The 25149-nt window shown below is 35.0% G+C and overlaps 2 protein-coding genes across 3 annotated transcripts; both read left to right on the top strand.

The window, feature by feature from the left end:
• Positions 1-12814: 12814 nt before the first annotated feature.
• LOC147509725 (RNA-directed DNA polymerase (reverse transcriptase)) lies at positions 12815-22493 on the top strand. Of its 2 annotated transcripts, none has more exons than XM_086601952.1 (5): positions 12815-15250; positions 16810-16913; positions 17585-17672; positions 17781-17871; positions 21997-22493. In XM_086601952.1, exon 1 carries the CDS (start codon positions 12870-12872, stop codon positions 15126-15128), a length of 2259 nt encoding a protein of 752 aa, XP_086458078.1. In that variant the 5' UTR covers positions 12815-12869; the 3' UTR covers positions 15129-15250; positions 16810-16913; positions 17585-17672; positions 17781-17871; positions 21997-22493. The 2 variants fall into 2 exon arrangements, with proteins under 2 accessions (XP_086458078.1, XP_086458079.1); XM_086601953.1 differs by having other exon boundaries at positions 22077-22493.
• A 1064-nt stretch (positions 22494-23557) lies between these two features.
• On the top strand, positions 23558-24784 carry LOC147509726 (uncharacterized). Its single transcript, XM_086597901.1, has one exon. It carries the CDS (start codon positions 23558-23560, stop codon positions 24782-24784), a length of 1227 nt encoding a protein of 408 aa, XP_086454027.1.
• The last annotated feature ends 365 nt before the right edge of the window (positions 24785-25149 follow it).

Here is a 25149-nt window from a genome sequence, read left to right on the forward strand (position 1 = left end):
TGAAGAAAAAACCAACACAGTTAGAACCAAACAATCTGGTGGACGGGTGAAATGGGATATTGGTAGAATTCTAAACACTACGGGAAACTAGTTTAACAAAACTAAAATGGTAGCGGCGCCATTTGATAAAAGTAAAAACTAATGTTTTATCTACTCTTAACTAATTATGCTAAGAATAAGTAAAACAAATAAGGATTTATTCTAGATCAAAATTTTCTACTCTCAATTATCTTGTGATATGGTGGAGTATCGAATTTGTTCCACTCCTAGTTCCTTAGACGTAACAGTTTTACTAATTTAACAATTCTATAATATCAATGAGAGCAATAAGTAAATTATACTAATATGGTGAAATAACTAATTAAAATGTTCTAAACTATACTATGACAAATCGATTATAAAATGTGAATGAGAAGAAAGGTATTAGGGTGATTTGATTCCACTTTAATTTATCCTTAATAAGCTAGCATAGATTTGTTGTAATTCTAATCTTTATGTTTTCACATGAAGGTTAGGTATTTTTAATCCCTAATTATTCATGGTAATCTCTACCAACTAATAATTAACATGTGAGGCAATTTAAACCCATTCTCATGGTGAATTAACTACCTTCTAGAGTGGAATAGATTACTACAACTATTTCTACACTAACACATCAAGTTTTCATCAAAGCTTCATCAAACCCCTCTAATGGAGGTTTAGCTAAGATTTATTAGACCATCATTAATAGAAGAATAAGAAGAAGACATCATAATAACAATAACTTGACTTTATTAATCTAATGGAAGAGAGTCTAAGAATGAAAAACTAAATAGTGAATAATTAACTAACTTAAAACTAATAGAAGGGTGGTTATATGAATTAAAACCTAAGTACTTGAGAGTTATGCCTTAGTCCTCTTTATATAGGAGAGAGCTAGGTTTAAAATTTTGTGCATGGGATTTGGAGCTATGCTTTGGGCCCTTAAATCAAGCCCAAAACCTAATTACTTAAGTCCAGAAAGGGTTTCTCTATTGAAAATTATTGAAATAGCCTTTTCATCCACTTTTACTTCTCTGATACCAGATTATTAGAAAGCTCTTTCCGAGCCGGTCATTTTGACATATAATAGGCCCAATTCTGATGTCTGAGTCCAAAGATATGGCCTGCAGAAGTTCTGTTGACTTTTATGTTCTATTTCTGCCCACGTTGAATTTGACTTTTCAACTTTGACAGGGCTTTAAAAAGGTTTTTTCTCCTTGAATCTTGGCCTTTAGTCATAGAACTTCTTAGCAACCAACCTTTGCTCCTTTCTCTTGCAAAAATGATATATTTCTTCACATATTTGACTCAAAGACCTGAAATACACAAAAGCACGTAAACAATACTAACTCTTATTTATTATACATATAATTGGTCTAAATATAATATTATTAAGGGGTTAAAACTACAGTTTTGGGCTCTTATCACCACCATTAATTATTCAGTTTGCTTGTACACCAAACTGAATAAATAGCTATGCCTACCTTAATTACACTCATTTGTCTTTATTTCCCCATCAAAGCTTAAGGCTTAGCAAATTACACCCACCATCTATTAATGTGATATATGTGAACAATGTTTACTACTTAGAGTTAGGAATGCTATTCACTGGTTCCATTAATACATAATAACATACACAACAAAAGGTATTAATAAGTGATAAAAGAATGACTAAGCTTGCCAAAGAAGGCGTACTTGTGAAAATCATCCAAAGCTTATTCACCAATATAATGTAATGCAATGACAGAATAACTATCCACATCAAGCTAAGAGTCATATATAGGAGAAGATTTAATGAAGCTTATATTGTTGGTTTATGTAAAATTAGTAAAAAAAAAAATCCCGACACTAAGTAATCATAGACTTAAGTTGAGCACCACTCCACCTGTCATATATACTTAGTGTTTATCTTAGTCCCAACTCTAAGGATGAAGAAAAAGATCAATTATTCTACTGTTAATGACAGAAATCTAATCAAGGACAAGTATAAGAACATGATAAATTGCTAGTGTATGGAGCTTCCCTTCTATCGTTGTGTACATGTTGTTTGGTAGCAGTTCTCCCACGTACTTCTTATCATGTGTGGGACTAAGAATTATATATTGATGATTCGTGAACTTGAGAACCTATCGGCTGCTGGTTATGATGTAGGTTATATCCAATACTGTCACCTCCTCTGTTATTCATAAGAGAATTAACCATATGCTTCCTACAGTTGAGGTGGGGACTATTTAGGATATGTTGGTCTCCTGAATACCCTTGGTAGTACTTGAATTTGGTATGGTAGTACAATTATTCATGAAAGACGCCTCTCCATTGACCTGATGATTACCTCCACCATCATTAAAATTGGGGAAGGGATTGGTCGTTGTGATTCCACCAATCATGATCTGTTTCCACATGAATGCCCATCTTAAGATCATTCCTCTGAAACCTTTGTGCGCAGTTATCACCCTCATCACGTGGTTTGACGAATAGCTCATTGCATCCTTTGATCAGAAGAATTGCTCGAGTTTCATTAAACAATATTGCCTTCACACGTGGTTTGAAGGATTGAGAGAGAAGTTTTGCGAATGAAACTTTAGAACAAACGTCCAAATCTTTCGTGCAATCTAGTTTTTCTAATACAAAATCTTGCTCATTTTGGAAACAACTTTGTATATGCACTGGACACTATTTGATATGTGGCTCACTATTGTATTAGGATTTGGTTCGTATCGTAGTGGTAGTTTCCAAATTGGATATATACAGATCACCAACCTATTTTTTACCAGGTTATTCCGAAGTATTAAAAATAGAATGTGGATCAATTGTTGTAATTGGGTTTTTCCAATTGCATATTTGATCAAACCACTTGAAAACCTTGATCATACCACTTAGAACTCCCATAATTCCATAGAAATTAGTTCTACTCCTCCTCATACTCCACATGTGTGAATCCACATCCAACATATACTCGATAGCCTCTTTCTTCAAAGGCGGTTAAGCACGGCTTAGTTTCAGCACAACATAACTTTTCTAAAAAATAATTTCATCAAGAAGTTAGAGATGAACTTCAAATATATATTAAAAATGATCATATAGGGAACATCATTCAGTTAGTTGACTCAGTTCCAAGTGCATCTTATAATAAGCGCAGGGACATATTTGGTTATAGCTCACCTTTGTTAAAGATCTTGTAGTGTCAAATATGGCCAAACTTCTTTCTTGGCCAACTGTTTGGGAAAAACAAATCTCTAGATGTTGCGTTAAGTTATGGAAGATGTTTTAAAGAAGAAGGACGTTTTAGAATAGAAGAGAAATAGAATTGTGAAATAGAAGAGAAGGTTAGATGGACGTTTTAGAATAGTTGATAGTTTCTAGGATCTGCTTCAATCAATGCGTTCCAACAGTGCTTGCCCCCAAACACATCTAATTAACAACCCTTTAAAAGATTAGGTTCAAGGTTTGGCCATCCCATCCCCAAGCGAGCAATCGATCGAGCAATGCATCAATATCAAAACAAAAAGGAAAGCCAAAAGAACTATTACTAATAAACAACTACTCAACGCAAGAGCTTTCAAAATCTTACCATATACTGAAATCTATTCTTTGTAAAACTTTTCCGAGCTTAATATATTGAAACATACTCCAAGTGTGAAAAGCCTGTGAGAGACATTCAAAATCGACCAAGGTCCCATATTCTGGTAAAATTATTCCAGCCACGTTAAAATTGAACAAAAGTTAAGTAGTTGGAACCTCAATGAAAGTTCACAATTATTTTGAAAGTTGATAGTAACAGTTCATAATCTGCTAATGCCTCTTAATTATAGAAGAATGTTGTCATTATTTTTTATTTCCTAGTATTATGATTTGCCACAACCCAAATTTGCATAGCTTCCCGTCATTTTATTAATTTTAATTACATATTATTTCTTAGAAACAAATGAGTTTCAAGTAACATGATTATCTATGGATGCTAATTTAAGTTAGCTATCTTATGACATTGCTAGGCCAAGAAATCTATTAGAATTTCATCAATAATTTTTTTTTTACACTTTTCCAACTGATGAAATTATCAAATGGTACTGCTACTTTGTTCAAAATAAAAATTCATATTATTATTTTAATCCTTAACAAACCACTCAAGCTGAAATTAAGGGGGAAAGTAAGTTTTGTTCATATTGATTTCATTGTTTAAAACAATGTTGATGAAAGCACGACCACTACTGGTTAACAAAATACTGCTATAGAATGCAGAAAAAGTGTAAAATATGAACATCTAACTTAAATTGGAAAAAAAAAATGAACTCATGTGATTCATCAACCTATCAAACTACACTAAGCTAATAGCAAGCAGCGATACAGCTAGCTCATTAAGCAATTCCATGGATCGCTTTTTGAAAGGGATTGTACCTTCACACTAAACAAATTACCAAACAAAAGCAATAACGTTGATATTTAACTAAAACATAAAATGAATTGGACTAAATCATAGAAGTATTACTGAAGAAGAACATACCGTATACACTCTATAAAGACATATAGTACTCACATGTTCTTTAATGTGATCACTTCAGCAAAATGTCCTCTGCATCCAAAGAGTTACAAATACTATTAATCTCCACTTTGAGAGTTAATTCATTAGTACTGTAAGTCCACAGAATTTAGAGTACTAATTGGATTACAAAACCAATAGCTTACCAATTCTTTCGGAGTCTCCTATCTTAAAGAACTAATAACACTGCCAATCTAATTTTTACCTCATCTAAATACGAAGAAATGATTGTGCAAAATAAGAAGAGGGCGGCAATCTTTAGAACCATTCAACGGAATATTCACAATCGGGTTGTTCAATCATGTATGTTGGAGAACTTAAACACCAAATGTTGCGTTCTTTGGTTCTCTGAATTATTTTGCATAATATTCCATTTCAATTTTCATGTACTTGATTTTAACTTGGAGACCGAAACATTGGAGCCTCCCAAATCTCTTTCTAGCAACTTGTTTAATATGTACTACTTGCCTGGAAATAACTTAGCAATGATAATGGACAACAACACTTTCTAATTTCTATCTATCTTTATGAAAACTGTGTAATGCCCTGAAAGTTAGAGCAGCAGTCGTGGTTGCTTGGGCCTCTACTTATATAGCATCATCGGTTGAATATCCTTGTGGTTTTTCTCATCTGCTCCAGTTGGGGGAGAAAACATTGTGCCTTTTTTTGTTCTTTTCCTTATGAAGCTAAAGAGAGACTTTGTTCTCATTCACTGGAATGAAAGAGCTATTATCTTATTATTCTAAATTTCTAATAGAAACAAAGAGGGAGTGGATGTATATCACATGAAATTTCCTTAGCATTCCATTACATTGCTTGAAGGAGTTGGAGTTGTATGCAAACACAATAAGTTGTTGACTAAGTTCACAGTCTGCTACTCTGCTCTCTAGACTACAATCTATACTTAATCAATTTTTTTCCCCCTTTTTTCAATTTACTTTTCAAAGGCTTAATGATCCAGTTCTTTAAATAAAGTGGTTGTGGCGACATGAAGAAACAAATGTTCTCTGAAGATGTACACGAACACAGGAAGAAGCCTCTATATATATCTTAACCAAAGTTGCAAAATATTGTTTCTTTTTTTTTTCCTTGTTTTGGATCGGTATTGAACATCAAACGATGGAAGTATATTGACATACTGTTCTTGTGAGGCCAAAATTTTCTAGTTAGATATCAAAATTGGACTTATACATAATCTATTTTTTAGCAAGTTAATTTAATGGGAAGCAAGTTTGGGTCCTATTTTTCAGCAAGTTAGTTTAATGGGAAGCAAGTTTTGGTGGTAAAAGCAGGATCGGTATCGAACAAACGATGGAAGTATATTGACATACTGCTCTTGTGAAGCCAAAATTTTCTAGTTAGATATCAAAATTGGACTTGTACAGAACCTATTTTTTAGCAAGTTAGTTTAATGGGAAGCAAGTTTGGGTCCTATTTTTTTAGCAAGTTAGTTTAATGGGAAACAAGTTTTGGTGGTAAAAGCAATTGCACTCAAACTCTCCAAAGAGGTTCCACGTGGGCATGTTAGAAAGAAAGAAAATGTTATCTCTCATATTAAAGTGTCACCTAGGAGAGAGAAAAATCTCTTTTAGAGGTCTCGACTTTAGTATATAGACAAGATTTTTGACCTGGCCATATGGCCGGGCTCTCTTTTAGATATCACAAAAAAAATGAAACCTTTACCATAAAAGAAAAAAGTGAAGCAATCAAATCAAGCATAAACATGTCCATCCTATTAAGAACACCTTTAACAATCATATTTTATGGATAACTACATCAAGCACATTCAGAAAGACAACTCTGAAAGACCCAAGTAAAATCAAAATACAACCTTATAGACCATGATAATAGAACCTGGAAAAGTGATCATATAACACTCCCCTTTGAAATAAATCAGTTTAATGGAAGCATTCTCATATCCAACAATCAACCTGACACCTCCTCGTGGTCCCTTATTGTCAAGCGCTACTCCATATTTCCTATATCAACTCTAGCTTGTGCTTCAATGGAATTCTTGTCTTTAAACACTGATTTATTTCAATAAGATTGATTATGCACACTGATTATAATTATTAGAGCGATCAAAACATACCCAATTAGGCATATCATGTTAGACCCGAAAAAAAAACATGCCGATTATACATTTAATATAGGCATATTGAATGAACTATTAGCTAATATACGTGTGATCTTCAACAAAATTTTGAATGAGCTTTGGTTCTCCTGGATCATTTGCCCTCTGCAAAAAGGGTAGACATTTATTCGCTGATAAACCTTACACCACTAAAGCTAAAAAAAGAACAAAAAAAAAAATGAAAAAATTGGTAAAAGGTTAAATGATGTTGTCATAGCAATATTCTAGCATTGCATGCTTATTGTTATATGGGCCTAATAGTATTGTAAAGATGGCAATGCACAAAGTTCTTTTGAGATGAGCTCAAGAATAGGAGCCTTACTTGAGAGTCATTAGATCCCAAAAAATAGGATAGAGAATCTTAACGGCGAAAGAATTGCTATTCATTTTGAACATCTTCCTTTTATTTGAAAAATTAATAGAACCCAAAAATTTGTTAATAGTCAATAAATTTTTTGGCAGATGTGCAATAAAGACAACTAATTTGAGGTGAACCAATAAAGACATAAAAAACACCAAGTGATAATACAAAACTATTGTACATAAACACCCCGAATAGTAAATGGAGATTGCATAAGCTTACCAATCCAATCGAGTTATAAGTGTGTTTGTGCTCAATAACTGTTTAAAACAGGTGGATGAATCAAAAGTGAAGAAGACCAATAGAAATAAAACTAACAAAGAAACTTCATTAGGAAAAACCTTAAAACAAAATTCCACTTATCGCATATCCTAAATATAAACATTTATTTCTTGGAGAACACCTTCCTAGAGGCTACATCCCTTAGAAGAACATGCTAACCTCCTCCTCCAACGGATGACTAACTTCCAAACATACATACACCACAAAGCTACATTACAGGCTACCCCTCTCTTCCCAAATTGTCCATATCCATATTCATAAAAGGTCCTCATTGAGAGTATGGACATTATAAGAACCTATTATCTCTAGAACTCCAGAATTTGTTTCAATCTACATTCCCATATTCCTTCCAAGTGTCAAACTAACAGTTCACACTCGTGGAACTCCAGTTACGTGTACATGTCAAAGCTTTCGCTGCTGGTCTAGACTCTAGACTACCTTTTTCAGTGGTATTTTTCTCAATGGCAAAGAAGCGGATTGCCCAAGACACAAAGGCAGAACGATGATCGGGGTTGATAGCAAACTTAGCATTGATAAAGAGAAGGATAACATACTTGATAGATTTCAATCTAGTAAAGGTCTAAGAACAATTATGCCAAAACATTCAACGACAGCCATAGCAGAGTAAACCAATATTGGTTAGAAGATCCCAGGACAACCATCGTACTGGAGAATATCAAACATGGCAATGCCAATTGTCAACCCTTTATAGAAGAAAGATGTTCCCAAAATATTAACAGATTTCCATTTGTGTGTTTATCTAGCAATGATAGACTTCTTACTTGTGCATATGTTCTCAAAAAATAGGGGTAATAAGTTTGGTGGTTTAAGAAGAAGACAATATTATATTGATCCATTCTCATCTATCTACAATCCAAGTCTTATATTATATTTATACAAACTATTATCATCATTTGTTAATGTGGTATAACAATTATGGGATTTGCAACATGAGTTACACTTGGCCACTCTAGAGCTAAGTCCAATGATCACTTTGCAAAAGATTTTCCGAGCGTAATATGTGAAGTCGGTGTGATAGTGTAAGCTAAGTGCAATGCACTACGCCCAAGGAAATACAAAGGAAGTATCGAGTAAAAAAGTAAAAAAAATAGTCTTTACCCACCAGCACCAATACAATTTTGCGTTGAGTTGCTAAATACAATTTTGCTTTGATGATACCCGAACACAGAATCTAGATTGTTATAGTCATTCATTAGTTACAAAATTGTTAATTTTTCCAGTAGAATGTTTAACAACTGTAGAAAAATTCCTTCATCAGTGGTTTCATGCTAGGAAAGAGAAGGTATGGATAAAATGTGTTTGGAGTTTCTTGTAGTGAAGTTTCGAAGTCCAATATTATTTGGACTTAGAAAGGAACGGAGTTAACTTATGGGAATTAGAAATTTGTTAATGGAGATTACCAACTGTACATAGGTCATATACGTTAGAACATATTCCATGCAGTGGATCTAACTAACTATATAGTCATGATACTTGGATGGAGAAGGAAATATAACTAAGTAATAGATAATCGAATCAAAATCTTGACAACAAACCCATGATAATATACTGAAATTAACAAACAACGTAGTAAAAAGAAAATAAAGAGGTGATCTTACTTTTGTGCCAAACTCCTCGATGGAACATATCTTAATTCTCGGTGGTGTTTGATTTGAGTTTGCTAAAATATACAAACAATGTAACAGAAGAAATTATTTATTGGTTAGCAATGGCATCTCACTGATAGGGTTATATACTAAAAACATTACTTTTGTATTAACTCTAATTCTTTATATTTTGAATGAGAATCATATGGGTAAATGTTATGCATATTCTATATGTTATTAGTTATATGCATGCGTCTAATACTTTATGTTGTAGATGATATGGTGTGTAGTGACACACAGAAGATCATATTATCAGTACTTTATAAAGTATAAGTAAACGTTCATAACCTAGATGGATTTGGACAAACCATTGGTATGATTGTAGTATAATATGATATTAGTCTATCTTGACTACATGATTACACTAGTACACTTTGTGTGTATTGAATAGGACCAAGTGAGGTGGTTTCTCTTTATACTGACTATATAAGAGAACAAACACCTCTGTTATTATGGATGTTTGTCATTTTAATCCGGATATAATAACAGGCACTTACGTGCATTATACATTGCTTTAAATCATTAATGAGTAAGATTCATTTGTGAATCAACAAACTCGATGGATTGGGTAATGACATTGTATGTAAGGTGTGCTATTGATTATAGAAGGAATCTGTGACCCGAAAGAAGTCAGGTTAATGATGTCCCCGGCCCTTGAGGAGCTCATAAGGACTGTCATGTAAACCTTGCAGGTGGATTTAATCCGACATGACAATGATGTTGAGTGGTACTACTTAAGGACATAAGAAGTTGATTAATGTAGTTGTCAGTAACTTGACTTAATCAACGGGCATTTGATATCTTAACACGGGGAGATCAACGAGCATATAATATGGAGCCCATAACCGCAATACACGTAATTTGGGATTAGAGCGGTAGTGCAATAATGACCTTTAGTAGAATAAGCCATTTGTTGTCGGACTTGGGCCGTGTGTTCTGGACGAACATGAGAAGCCCAAACCCATCAGAAGACCTAACCATAATTTCTCCTCATGGTCCCTGTTGCAACCTATATAAAGAAACCATTTTCTCTTGGCCGAATTATTCAGTGATTGCTCAAGAGAGGCAAAGAGAGAAAGAAATGGCTGGTAGATCGTTGCCCACACAACGTCCATTCAAAGGATATGAATACAACAGAAGATCAAGAGGTTGCTGATTCATAGAGCTTGGATTCTCATAGTTATCACAGCTGATCAAAGGTATGATTTCTAAACAAAATTGTGAACAACCTTATTTCGCTGCGCATGGGTTTTCATGGTTTGTAGTCGGTGACATGCAACCATAACGGTTCCTACACTCACCCCACCCCACCCCGTTGAGGTATTGTTCATTGAAGTTTTCTTACTTCGCCGGATAAGAGATCATATTCACGAAAAACAGAGTGACCTAAAGATTCTTTCGGTGTCTGAGAAGTTTTAAGAAGTGCAAAGGTTTTTTTTTTTTTAAAGTGGCGAAGGGTTTGTGAGGGTTTTAATAATTGAGTTTTTCCACTAAGAAAACAGAAACACGTGGTCATCATTCTCTCATAGGAGAGTGCCACCTAGGACAACCACTGTCCACATCAGATGTAGTCTAGATCGGCCTGTTCTACCATAAGTACAGTACCTCCCTATTCAGTTGAGTAGGATTCGACAATAGGTTAGAGACAATGATTTGAAGACTGCCTTTCCTCGATCTTGATTAGCGTTGAAATTAAGGCATTATAATACTAGTTGAGACAGGGAGACAAAAATAAAATTATCACAGGATCCTATTCAGCTTAGATACTCTATGAACAAGCCCGGGAAAACCATTGTATGGCTTCTTCTATCTCTCGATAAAAAGAAATATGACCAATGGTGGTTCAAATGTCTATACAAAGGATTTCGTTTTTGACATTTCTTACTATTAGATTGACAATAAATCTCATTATAGGTACCAAAAGATTCACACTGAACTTCGATAGGAACTTCTCTTGGTGCAATGACGTGTTGATCTAGTCGCCACCGAAGCCACAAAGGACTATCTAAATGAATTCGTTTATGCTGATAAGCCCCAAGCGCATCATAGGAACTACAAAAATAGGGTTCTTTTGTATACTTATGTTTATTATTGTCAATTTTTTTTATTTTGATAGTTTCTGTGATTCCATAGATTATACCTATTTGCACAAATACCTCGATGATTACCGACCGTTAATACATAGAGTCCCATAAGCATATCTTGAGTTGGTATGGAAATGGGATCTCCAATAGCTGGAGACAAGAGATTCATATGAGAAAACATAAGTAAACAAGCCTCCGCTTGAGTCTCCAAAGATAAGGGTATATGAACAACCATTTGATCCCCATCAAAATCCGCATTGAATCCCTTACAAACTAATGGATGTAAACAAATAGCACAACTTCGACTAAAATGGGTTGGAATGCCTGTATGCCTAATCTATGCAAAGTAGGCGCTCTATTCAGCAATACATGATGTCCCTGCATAACTTCTTGAAGTATTTCCCACACAATTGGTGCTTTTTCCCGAATTTTACTTTTAGCAACTCCTATGTTGGAAGCAACGTGTTATCTGATTAGACCACGAATTACAAATGTGTGGATCCGGAAAAGCTCTATTGCTATTTTGCGAGGCAATCCACATCGATATAATGCGAAGGGCCTACGACAATGACAGAACGCCCCGAATAGTCGACCCGTTTACCAAGTAGAGTCTCGCGAAATCTTCCCTCTTTTCTTTCAATTACATCTGAAAACAATTTGTAAACTTTATTATGACCGTCCCACGCCTCATTGGCTGTCCGCGGATCCCATTATCAAGAAGTGTGTCCACGGTTTCTTGTACTAATTTCTCCTGACACATTACTGATTCTCCTGGTGTAGATCTACTTGTTGTTAATAGATCAGTAAGAATATTGTTCCAATAGATAACTCTTCGATAGAGTTCATTAATATCCGAACTCATTAGTTTACTCTATTTGAATGATCGGTCTCAATTCGGGAGGAAGAACCGGCAATAGGCACAAAACCACATAGAGAGAGAAAGAGTACGTGTGGGGTTAGTGGTTTACTGTTTAGGCACAAAACCACTGTCGACATGTATTCTTTGAAAAAATTGATGCGGACCTCAACAAGTGTATGTTAGCTGTTGGTATGGGTAGTATGTGGTACCAATGAAACGAGCTCCGTGTCAATAAAAATTGAAAATTACACGTCCTGGTTGAAAATAAAGTGGTCCACGGGCTGATTTGTCCTAATCTTTTGGTCTACGGGCGATTCAAGAAGCAGATCATAATATCATATCACCCAATATTAGCACCCAGTCACCCACTTATCTCTACACTATATGATAGCCGGATCTTTAGGAGGAAAATTTCTCAACCGAACTGTGTATTTGTAATCTCTCTATTTTATTATTTTAGAACCACCTCCCTTAATTATTCTAATCAGCTCCCTCCTTTTTAAACAATTTACCAAAAACTCTCACTTTATTGAAATTAGAATTAGCTTCATATTATTTAAAATAATTTAGAAAACCCCATTCACGTCACTCAAATTATATTCAACCCCTCCTAATGTTTTTATATTATTTTTTAGATTATAACTAGAATTCAAAAAATCATACTATCAGAGAGATGTTAGAGCGACAGGTTTAAAGATTTGAAAAAACACCGATGCATAGCACGGTTCGCATACTCGTATTTATATTGGAGCCTACAAGGGGCGTCGTATCTCGGAATGCCCTCTGTATTTCCATTTTTAGAAACACCTCCCTACATATGTTTGTAAACACCCCCTTTTATTTAATAATTTAGTATGGACCATGGTATAAAAACTCATATTTAAGCTTGTTAAGCTTGCCCGCTAAAACCAGTTGCGAACAAAAATGATGTCTTGGAACACAATAAGAAAACGAATCCTCACAATTTTCTCCATTTCACGACACCACTCAAACTCCACTCCACATTTTCCCACCACTACACCAATAACCAAACCCGAACTCGAATCCCTCCTTCTCCAAAACTACACTCATTCCAAATTCCACAACCTCCTTCACAACGTCATTGCCACACCTTCCGTCCTTCTCGCTGCATCTAAAAACTTATACCCAAACACTTCATCTTCCCATGCATTTAACTACAATGTACTTTCTCACAGGCTTTCCATCGAACAGTTGGTGTGCGAGATAAAAAGTAATCAATTCGATGTGGGAGCTACTTGTGTTAAGATAATGCCTTGTACAAGTAATGGTGATTGTTTGGTTTTACCTGATATGAAACTTAAAGTAGTTATAGAAGCTATTAGGATGGTTTTAGAAGTAGTTTACGATACCCGTTTTGCTACATTTGCTTATGGTGGTCGTGTCGGAATGGGTAGGCATACTGCTATTAGGTATTTGAAGTCATCTGTACAAAACCCAAGTTGGTGGTTTACTATTAAGTTTATGCCGAGGGTGTTTGAGTGTCGACACGTTACTAAGTTGGGTTCGATTATCGCAGAGAAGATTGAGGACGAACTGTTGATTTGTTTGTTAAAGAGATTGTTTGATTCGGAAGTTTTGAGGATTGAGCTTGGTGGGTTTTTTATGAGTAGAGGGTTGCCTCAGGAGTGTAGTCTTTGCGCGATTTTAGTTAATATTTACTTTAGTGGTTTCGATAAAGAACTTCAAGATATTCGATTGAAGTTAGATAAGATGAATCCTAGGTTTGATTCTAAGGAGATTTCAGGGAGGGTTTTCCATAAGCCTGTGAAGATGTATGCGGTAAGGTATTTGGATGAGATATTACTAGTAACATCTGGGTCGAAAATGCTTACATTGGAATTAAAGAATCAGGTTGTGAGTTTCTTAGAAGAGATTATGGAGCTGGAGATTGATAAAGTAGAGACTGCAATCCATAGTGCTGTCTCGGAGAAGATGGACTTTCTTGGAATGGAACTTCGTGCAGTCACTCCGTCATTTTTGCACCCCCCATTGTCTGAGAAGGCCATGAGAGCAAGGAAGAAGTATGCCAAAATGAAAGAGGGTAAAGCTTTGGAAATGAAAAATGCTAGAGAGACTAACAGGAAGAAACTGGGGTTGAAAATACTTAATCACGTGTACAAGAAATTGAAGCGAAGTGACGGGTTTAATTTTGAGTTTCAGATAGAGAGAGAGGTACGAGATATTTTTGGAAGTTGGGCAAATGAAATAGTACAAGAGTTCTTTGCTTCTTTGGAGGAGCGTTATAATTGGCATCGGAAGCTCTCCTCTGGTGATTTTCTCTCACTGAGAGCAATTAAAAACCAGTTACCTCCAGAACTCGTGAACGCCTATGACCAGTTTCAAAAGCAGGTTGATAAGCATTTGACACCAATTCATGCCAGAAAGGCCGTGGATGAAGAAGATAGGCGAATTGAAGAAGTAGAGAGACAGAATTATGCAGAGAGAACAGTAGAGGATTTGACAAAACTGTGTATGAGAGTTGGTGCTCCCGAGGACTTTGTAAGAAAAGCAGTTAAATTGGCTGGATTTACGAATTCCATGGGGCGTCCCAGGCCAATTGAGTTACTTCTTCCCTTGGAAGATACTGATATTATAAAATGGTATGCAGGAGTGGGCGGGAGATGGCTCGACTTCTTCTGCTGTTGCCGGAATTTCAAGATGGTAAAAACAGTTGTTACGTATCATCTCAGGTTTTCATGTATCTTGACTTTAGCAGAAAAGCACAATTCTACCAAAAATGAGGCGATTAGGCATTTCACTAAGGATTTGAAAATCTTCGATATGGATGGTGCGGAAGAAGTGAACTTTCCCACCGAAAGGGAGATCAAGATGATGGGTGATAGAAACCTTTCAGATCCAAAACCTGTTGATGGGGTCCTATTCATTTCTTTGATCAGATTGGCTTCTGATGAGCCTTCCTTTTCATGTATGGCTCATTTTTGTGGTAGAACAGATACTGTTACTTATCGCATTCATTTGCTGCAAAACCATTTGAGAATTAATCCATCGAGCAGAGAGAAGTGGGTTCAAGGAATGACTCCTATTCATGAAAGCCTGCACCGGAAGTGTGTTTCACTTTGTGCTAACCATGCAAGTGATTTATACTTGGGTAAAATCTCTCTCCAGGACATTGATTGTACTTCCTTGGTGGATGTACTGTGAAGGCATTGGATATACGCTGCTCAACTTTTGGGGTTCTATGTGCGATGTCGTACAAGGAAATTTGGGTAAATCTCTTCGATCACTGTCCTGAGATGGCATTGTACGCAACCATAAATTTTAAGGTATGGAATTGTTCTTTTACATATTTACCAATAATTTTTAGTTATATACTGCTGGTTCTTGGAGATAGAATCAAAGTTTGATTTTATTAGAAGTGCTATTAACTTTAGGAGTTTGAGTTGGTGTGGCAAATAGGTAGTAGGAAATTGAGTGTGTGACACAGTTTAGGGTTGGGTGTTTTGTCTGAGTTTGGTATTTTCCTATATAAATAAGCTTTGTAACGGATGTATACATTAATGCGGAAGCGATAATAGTTCAGAATTTTTTTTTGATAGGCAAAATTCAACAAAGCCGAAAATTGGCTAACTAAATACCAATTCTTTATTACTCAAAAAGCATATAGTGGCCTTGAATGCATAAAGTTTCTCAATCTCCGAGCAAAGATAAAACTCTAATAAAAGCTTCCGAATAACTCAGAATTCGAATTAAAAAACATAGAAATGGCAAGTAAAGATATGACGCCATGAAAGTGGATGCCTGAACTCAGGCCATTAGCCAGTTATATATCTTTATTGAATACACCATTGATATGGACGCATGACTCATTAAATATACACCAGTGATATATCTTTATTGGAAGTGCATAGTAGTTTGTTTGACATAGTATTTGAATATAGATTTTAGGTCTTGGGTTTGACAAGAGATGTTGGAAGTTGTCCGGCAGTGGTTGCCCCGCCTTGCGCATCGCTGTTGCAGCATTCTTTCTTCTTTGCATCAAATTGCATGGTAGCATATCATATCATTTCACATCTTGATATTCTTTAGTCTCCAGCCCTTTGCAGCCAACACTCTCCCCCCTTTGTAGTTGGCTTTGTAGTTGCATACGGTATGTTGATTTGTACGACATTCTTTACCCGTCGTAGTTGGCTTTACTCTGCAATGGCATTAACAGTAGTAGTAGCATCACAATAGTAGTGTAAAATTTGTGGCATCGCACCGGCATAATGATTCGAAGTGGTATATTTGCACTAGTAGTCATTTTATTTTGTTTGTGTATCTTTGTTTCTTTCTTGGCACATTCGGTGTTTCATGTCACAAGTTTGAGACTAAATAGAAGTTTTGTTGTATTAGGACTTAGGAGTTATATTCAATTTAGGAGTTAGACTTGGTGTCGAAATTAGGTAATTGTTGGATTTTTCCACATATTAGGAGATTTGGTGTCTTGTCTATAAATAAGCTTTGTAATTCATGTTGATGGGGATTACATAATGGCTCTATTTCGTTCACATGAATCAAGCTTCTTGGCAAATGAGAGAGACATTGATAGGAATAGGGGAAGAAGAGACACGTACTACAATCATTTAAGATAATATAAATCCTTCATTTAAAATGAGTTTTGCTTTTTTGTGAGTTTCATTCCCTTGAGAATGTGATTACAAATTGGTCCTTTGTTTATAAGCTACAATTATTTCACTTTTGTGTTTTATCTAGACAAAATCACCATTGATTTTTTAGGAATATTTAATTTTTGGAGTCAAACGCAACCAATTTATATTGTTAATATTTATCTTTAACAGTGGATACTATTCTTTTAACTGATCATACCTTGTTTGTAATATAGGCAACTGGTCTGAAGATTTACAAGATGCTGTACAAGGATTTAAACTTGCAACCTGTTTTATTCTTGATTACCATTATCCTATGGGGATTCTATATTTTGGTCATGTAAGTTTGCGCATGGACTTAATTTTATATATCCTATATGTGCTACATGTGCTGTTTGCTTTAATTTATTCTAATAAAAGGTTGATGTCAGAGCTGTTCAATAGCAGATTAGCAGGAAGTTATTAAACCTACTATGACTACCTCAACCCATTCCTCTAAGTCATATCTGCTGTTGGTCAGATGTCTTGAGATTTGCTTTCGCTACATCTAATTTTGTCTTATTCCTTCTTCCCAATCCTCCATAGCAGTGCCTCAAGAATTGTCTGTAAAAATCTGCTTCCACTACCTCAGTCTAATTTTGTCTGATTTCTCCTTCTTGGTTTTATTCCTCTGCCTGTTTTTCAACCCTTAACCTTTGTGGTCCTTCTATAGTTCTATCTAAGGTCGTCAGTGATCTTCATTGCACATGTCTGGTTAATTTAAGTCCGACTTATTAATAGTAAAATAAATTTATTTTCTTAAAATTCATATCCTTCTGTAATTTCGACCGAGGCCCGGCATAGGTCCTTTTCAAGGTTTCAAACATGCGCTCAAGGCATTTTGACTGTATTTCTCTGATGGAAGTAATATCCAGATCAGCTTGCCACTTCATGGGTGGCATTTACCATTTTGGAGAAGGTCATTTGTTTTTGTTTTCTTTAATCATTTTGTTCTGTCAAATCTATGCACAGGCCATCAGGGTCAGGCATATCTAACAATGCAACCTTGTTTTTCTGAGTGTCGCAAGGTCATGGGAAATGCCTTCGATATCTGGATCAGGTAAGTTTGCACTATGACTTCATACATTGTTGTATGCACGTGAGCTTTTGAATTGGATCCGGTGGACGGTTGAGTTTTAGAATTTGTACTCCTCGTGTTTGTTTGCAGATGATGCAAACCAAAAGTTGTTGCAGCAGGGCATTACCTATAGAAGTTTTACCATCATACCCTTGTACTGAATAGAATTGTGTTTTATGAGGTAATATTCTCACTTCTCAGTTCTGAATTTTATTATAATTATCAGTAACAATGATATAAGTTTTTAACAAGACTTTTAGAATTTTTACATCTTACTAAACCATTTGCGATTCAAATCGTGTCATTTTAATTGCATGTATGTAAATTGGGGTTGGATACCTCATGTTCCTACTGTTGGGAATGTGAGTTTTGATTCAATTGTAACGGATTTGGAAGCTATGGTACAGCTTTGAGGTAACTACTTATGGGTAGTGTGAACTTCTCACACTTATGTTGTAATAAAATCTTGTTTTATCGACCAATTTTTTTTTTTTTTTTTTTTTTTTTTTTTTAACGGGACTTGCATTTAAGATCAGGGTATGTTTGAAACACATGTATAAAAAAGGTATGTCTGGTTTCAGGTTCTAGTTTATTTTGAACTTCATTTTTCTGTTGCGACTTGCGAGTGAGAATCCTATTCAAATATGCCTCTACACTTCATGATTTAGGATTTTAAACTTCTAATCTTTTCTATAATAAGTTGGAACTCCTATAGTTAGGGCATTGAGTGTAGAAAGTCTTGTTAAATCAGTCCGATAGAATTTCCTATATTTTTTTATTTTTGCGATCTCACACATGAAAGCAATGCAATATTTGGAAGTTGAAACTTCCAATTTCGCACAAACTCTCATTATATTCTTAAGTTTGTTATTGTTACACCCACTTCATTTGTTGACAGTCTTAACACCTATTTGATTTCTGTGCTTGTTCCAGAGCTGCTTTGGCTGTAATTCTTTGTGCTCTATTAATAATTTATTCCTTTTAATATGTTTTCATTCTAAATACACACCCAATCATAAACAAACTAGTCCCTTTTATCTTTTTCCTTTTTGAAAATAAAACCAGCATGAAATTGTAACGTTATTTAACCTTATATGGCAATAAGCATGTTCATCAATTCATTGATTCCATTCTACTAGCTGCAATCCAATGACTAGGATAAATAAATAGCATCTCATTAATGGCAGTTGAAAACTTGAAGTCTAGTAATGAATTTGTAATGCTGTAGAAGATAGAGATGCAATCGCTATTAAATTGAAGTGGACGACTTGACGTTATAGTTCTATTAATAATTTTAGTCATATCAGGGCCTGTTAAAAGTGGAAGGGCCAACTTCCGATAGTTGTCTCCGATTTTCTGTGTATAATCTGAAGAACCAGGAGATATACTGGATTCGTTTCAGCAGTTGAACATTGTGTTTTTTCCTAATAATTCTTTATTTTTATAGGGATTCCAACTAATTACTCTAAAATCGATAAATTCCAACTCCTAAAGTATGGAGTTGGGTATGTCATATTTTGGGATGAAGAACTTGGGTGAGAGTTTAGGAAGTTGAAGAAGGTTAGAGTACCCAAAAAAAGTCTTGACTTTTGCAAGTTGGTTCTATACACAGCCTTATATTGTTTGCATTTCTTCTTCTGAGTGGAAACGAACAATTTAGGTTCTGACATGAAAAATTCCAGTTTCATCGAAGTTTCTGCTGACTGAAGTTTGGTCCAACTGATGTCCGGTTTCATTTGTTCATGCAACTTGTAAATGTGCCCATTTGAGGAACACTGCTGTTGGAAATGGAATCAAACTGAGCTGATATTTAGTATTTGTCATAATCGGTCCAACAAAAGTCTTCTCCTTTATTGTGTGTTAAAGTAATATCAGACTAAAAGCCGATTCTGGTTTAAGTAGCCAGTAGTTACACTACTTTATCATATTAATGGCTACATTCTTTCATGGAACTTCTGTTTCTCCATTTATTTCTTCCTATTTTCTCTCCAACTCTAAGTTTGCTCTATTTTTTTATTCTTGACGCCAACTTTGAGCCATGTGACTGGATAATACGGGATTTCCTGTGAAACATTCAGTTAACCTCTATTTCAAGGGATTTCCTGGTTTATCTTTACAATTTAGTTGGGATATCTGATGAATCTGGTAGTTAATATGTTTCTTTTGGAATGGTTGATCTTAATGTGGAAGGCATTTTAATTTTTCCTTCTTGGAGAAGTTTTCTTTTTCTTTTCGGAATTGCTCATCTCAATGTGGTATCCAATTCTTTTCTGATGTCAACGTACATGTTCATTAGATGGGATTTAAGTTATTTCAACCTGTTTCATGTGTATAAGTCAGAGATTGATTTTGCTTTTGTCAGTATATTTGTAGCCACACCTATGGTGGAATTATGGATGCCCCCCTCAAAACTATCGAAAGCTGATCCCCACCCCCAATCTAAGATCCAACGGTAAACCTTCTCAAGTGAATGAAAACTTCATCTTGTAGCCGTTGATTCCTTGATTCTTGGATTTTTGTGTGGGTGTGGGTGGGTGTGGGTGTGGGTGTGTGTGTGTGTGGGGGGGGGGGGGTTACTTTGCTCATTGTGTAGGTTATTTTGTTTTTATGGTGTGTTTAGTTTCCCATCCGACGAGATGAAAGAATAGGTTTCTTGAGACTGGATTGGAATTTCTGTTGGAGGTACTTCTCTTTGTTTAAAGCTTATCATTGATTAAGATTCTAGAACTTTCTATATTTCTGTTTGTTTGTTTTCTTCCACAAAAAGCAAAAGATGGAGTAATGGACTACACATTGAATTAACGTTTTATGATTGTCTGTGAGCATTTTCATGATTCTTTCATTTACCAAAGTTCCCAGATATAATTTTTTTTGTCAATGATATGATGGGTATGTTTGAATTGTTTTTAAATTGCAAGATTGATGCAGCTATATAATAATATACTACTATTGTTGTAGTAAAGTGTATTGATGTTTCATGCTGAATATTTTAGTGGAAAATTAATTTTATCATTTGCGCAACATTTAACTTGAGTTTCAGTATCCAAGCATAGACAATATTTCTTTTCAAAGGCTTGAAAAGTCTTGATTGAGAGCTTTGTTTATTAGACGAAACTTGAAAGTGATTAAGTAGAGTTTCAGTATGTAAGCATAGCTAACACAAATGTTTGATTTAGGTCTTGAACTAAATTGAATGACTTTATAACTTTATAAGGGGCGCTCTCTATCGTGGTGTAGATTGGTCTGATATGATTGCTTTATTGCAAGACATTTGTCTCATTTCTTATGTTCCATGTTTCCCCAGACTCGGATTGGAACCTTATTTTTCATTCTCTAATCATGGTTTTCTTATACGTGCGACTCAAGATATGTGTTCTTGCAATCTTGGTTCCATTCTTTTCAGCTTCGGCTTCTAGAAACTTAGTGGAATCAACACCTGAATTCATTACGACTGAGATGTCAAGATCTCTGCTTCTGTATACAGTGGTGCAATTTTCTCTCCTTGCTGATAAGTTTAGTTAAAATTCCACATGATTTTGTCTATGTTTCCTCAATTGTGTAGATGTCGGTAGCATTTATAGTAGCCTTTGTTCTGTTTTCTTCAAGCCGGTGTTCAATTTGCAATTTGCGTTCCATGTGCTTCTTATGTTCATCTTAGTTTTGTTATCTTTGAAAGGGGGGTTGTTAGTTGAACAGCAAGGGTGGTCAAATGGGTTTGTTCGTTTGTAAAGGTTCAAATGACCAAGTTCGTCACATAGCCATCAGCCATGCCGCTACTTGTTCTGGTTACTACTTTTTATTACATGTGTGGATCAGTTGTATATCAGTTTACTTCAGGTTATCTATATGATAAAACGATGCTAACTTGCACAAATAGGGTCCAACAAACGGCAACTTGTGAAGTGTAACCGCTTTAAACAGTTTGCACTTAGGATAATGTCCTTCCTATGGATTAAATTGCCAAATAGGGTCCAACAAACGGCAACTTTGAGAGTTTTAAGTTCAAGTCCTTCTATGGTTGGCCTATTATCGTCAAGTTCAAGTCCCTTTGTATTATCGTCACGTCCTTTGTACTAACTGCTAACAAATTAAAGGAACTTTCAATTCTAACTGCTAACAAATTAAAGGAACTTTCAATTCTTTAGAATTTTGATAGGTTTACTACTTTACTTCCGTGAAAAAAAAAGAATATGTGTATACTGTAATGTGTTAAAGGTACGCTGGACTGCTGGAGTCTACAAGGAAAAACCACAGTACTTCGTTTTTCCTGACTAATACGAAAAGTTTTATTTTGTTTTTGCCACAGATGGCTCCTTCAGATACCAAGACCGTACTGATAGGGAAGGAAAACAGTCAGCAAATGGCCTAATGATTTGATATGTGCAGGATGTGAACCCTGAAGAAGCCGAAGTACTTTTTTGAAAGTGGGACCAGAGAGAGAGGCTAAGCTTAGAACTTAATGAACTTAGTTGCTGTGGCCGACTGCAAAGCCTTCGTGTATTTAGTGGATGATGGAGTCCAGTGCCGGCTCATCCATTAGGCGAGTTAGGCGGCCGCCTAAGGCCTCAGATTTTGGAAGGCCTTAAAATTTCCTTGTTTCTCTTTGCACATGTTTGATATTACCATTTTTTTAAAAGGCAAACAAAACACAAAAAAGGACAATGTCGTCTATTTGTTTTTTCCAATTCTCCCCACCGCACTAAATTTCGGGAATTGAATTGGTTTAAAGGAAATAATATCCAGTGGTCCACTACATAATTTGTATCTCAAAACTATATGCCAAATCTGATGGCTAAAACACGTAGTAGTCTAATTTTTGTGGGGAGTGTCCTCATCTAGTTAGACCTCTTAACTGGAAAGAATAAATGGAAATAGAAAATTCCACGGTTAATGCAAAATCTCCACATTCTATGGCACCTTTTCCACTTCTTCTTAAGTTAATTAAAGACAAATTTAATTATCTTTTTCTCAACGTCTCTCTCTCTCTTACTACTTCTATTTTTCACTCCCAAACCATTGATATCTTAAAATCACATTCTCACAATCTCACAAATTGGTATTTAATACTTTTGTATTTGGAAGGTAATCAATTTATACTCTTTAATGTGAAATTGATAATTTCTTTTTGATATGAATCTATTATTTACATATTATTCTCTGTTGTCAATTTCAGAAATTCTTTGCATTTTGGCTTCTATTAACAGAGTTACACACTAAAAAGAAATTTAAAGGGCACTAATTTTCTCGTAAAAATCGGTGATTTTTGTTCTTTTCTCTTGTTCATTATTTTTTTTTTGATGTCCTTTTATTGTAAGTATGTCAAGAAAATTTGATTCTGATATACCAAACTCAAAAAGAAAGAGAAAAGGAAGAAGAATTGATTCAATCGCAAAAAAGGGCTCTTCTTAAGTATGTCACTAAAACTAAAGAAAATGTGCCAACTAGTTCTACTGAAGAGTTAGTAAATGAGCCACCAAGCAATTTAACACAATTAGAAAATAACGAAAAGACCGAACAAATTGATGGAGATGAAAATATTACGATAATGAAATGCATAGTTCACATATTCCCTGAAGAAAATGAAGGTCTTAATGACAATCTAGAATTTGGACCTTCAAATATATATGATCCAAAGCACTGGGAAAATGTTAGTACAAACTTGAGAGATTTTTGGTTGAAAGAGCTCCAATTAGGAAGGAGTTTGGTTTTAATTATCCTAAAGATGAGAATGCTAGGCATTTTTCCATGAAACATTACGCCAAAAACTAAATAGTCGAGGCACTTTGAGAGGACATGGCTTGTCTACTCAAAAGACTTAGATAGAGTGTTTTGTTTTTGTTGCAAATTGTTTAGTTCTAACAAAGAGCATGAGTCAATTAGCTAGTAAAGGAAGTAAAGATTGGAAAAATATTAGTAGTAGTCTCCAAAGACATGAGTTAAATACGGAACACGTTAACTGTATGATTGTTTGGGCAGATTTAAAAGAGAGATTGAAAAAAGGTAAAACAATTGATAAAAAGGTACAAGAACAAATTGAGATAGAGAGGCAGCATTGGAGAGGTGTGCTATTGAGAATTATTGCCTTAGTGAAAACTCTTGCAACAAACAACTTGGCTTTCCGTGGTACAAACGAGAAGCTTTATGAAGAAAATAATGGAAATTTTTTAGGCATGATTGAAATGATTGCAGAGTTTGATCGTGTAATAAAAGAACATATTCGTCGTTTTCAACATGGTGAAATTCATACTCATTATCTTGGTCATAATATACAAAATGAATTGATAAGTCTATTAGCACTTGAGGTTAAAACTATGATAGTTAAAAAAATTAAGGAAGCAAAGTACTTTTCAGTAATCCTTGATTGTATTCCTGATGTAAGCCATCAAGAACAGATGTCTCTTGTGCTATGGTGTGTGGATATTTCATCAATCCCGATAAAAGTTGAAGAACACTTTTTAGAATTTTTAGTAGTAGATGATACATCAGGGAAAGGACTTTTTGATGAACTTACAAATGCAATAAAGAATCTTGAGCTCGATATTAATGATGTAAGAGGGCAAGGCTATGATAATGGAGCTAATATGAAGGGGAAAGAACGAGGAGTACAAAAAAGACTATTAGAAGTAAATCCTAGAGCATTGTATACGCCTTGTGGTTGTCACAGTCTTAATCTAGTGCTTTGTGATATGGGTAACTCTTGTCCAAAAGCAATTTCATTTTTCGGAGTTGTGCAACGTATTTACACAATTTTCTCTTCTTCGACAAAGCGTTGGAAAATTTTAGAAGAAAATTTAGGAAAATACAATGTACCAGGCTTCACACTTAAGTCATGGTCTCCAACACGATGGGAAAGTCGTGTTAACAGTGTTAAAGCAATAAAATACCAAGCTCCTCAGTTAAGAAATGCTTTATTGCAATTAGCAAAAACTAGTGAAGATCCTAAAACAAAAAGTGAAGCTGAGTGTCTAGCAACTTATGAACTTGAAAACTTTGAGTTTTTATTGGGCATGATCATTTGGTATGATATATTATTTGATGTTAATTTGTTTGAAAAAGCTTGCAATCTAAAGACATGCAAATTGATATTGCTATAGCTCGCTTAAAGGGTCTTATTTCATTTTTGAAAAATATAGGGAAAATGGTTTTATACGCTATGATTTCAGCTAAAGAGATTGCACTTGAAATGGAAGTAGAACCCAGTATTTCGTGAAAAGCGTAAGGTTAGTAGGAAAAAACAATTTGATGAAAATGACAATGATGAGGCAACAAAATCAGCAGAAGAAGCTTTTAGAATTGATTTTTTTCTATATATAATTGATCGAGCTCTTTCTTCCATTAAAACTAGGTTTGAACAGTTTCAAATGTATGAAGATGTATTTGGTTTTTGTATGATTTAAAGAAGTTGAAAGCATTGGATGAGACTAGTTTGAAAAAATATTGTCTAAATCTTGAAAGTTCT

This window comes from Coptis chinensis, chromosome 3 (genome assembly GCF_015680905.1).
Source record: "Coptis chinensis isolate HL-2020 chromosome 3, ASM1568090v1, whole genome shotgun sequence".
In the NCBI taxonomy this organism is placed as follows: Eukaryota; Viridiplantae; Streptophyta; class Magnoliopsida; order Ranunculales; family Ranunculaceae; genus Coptis; species Coptis chinensis.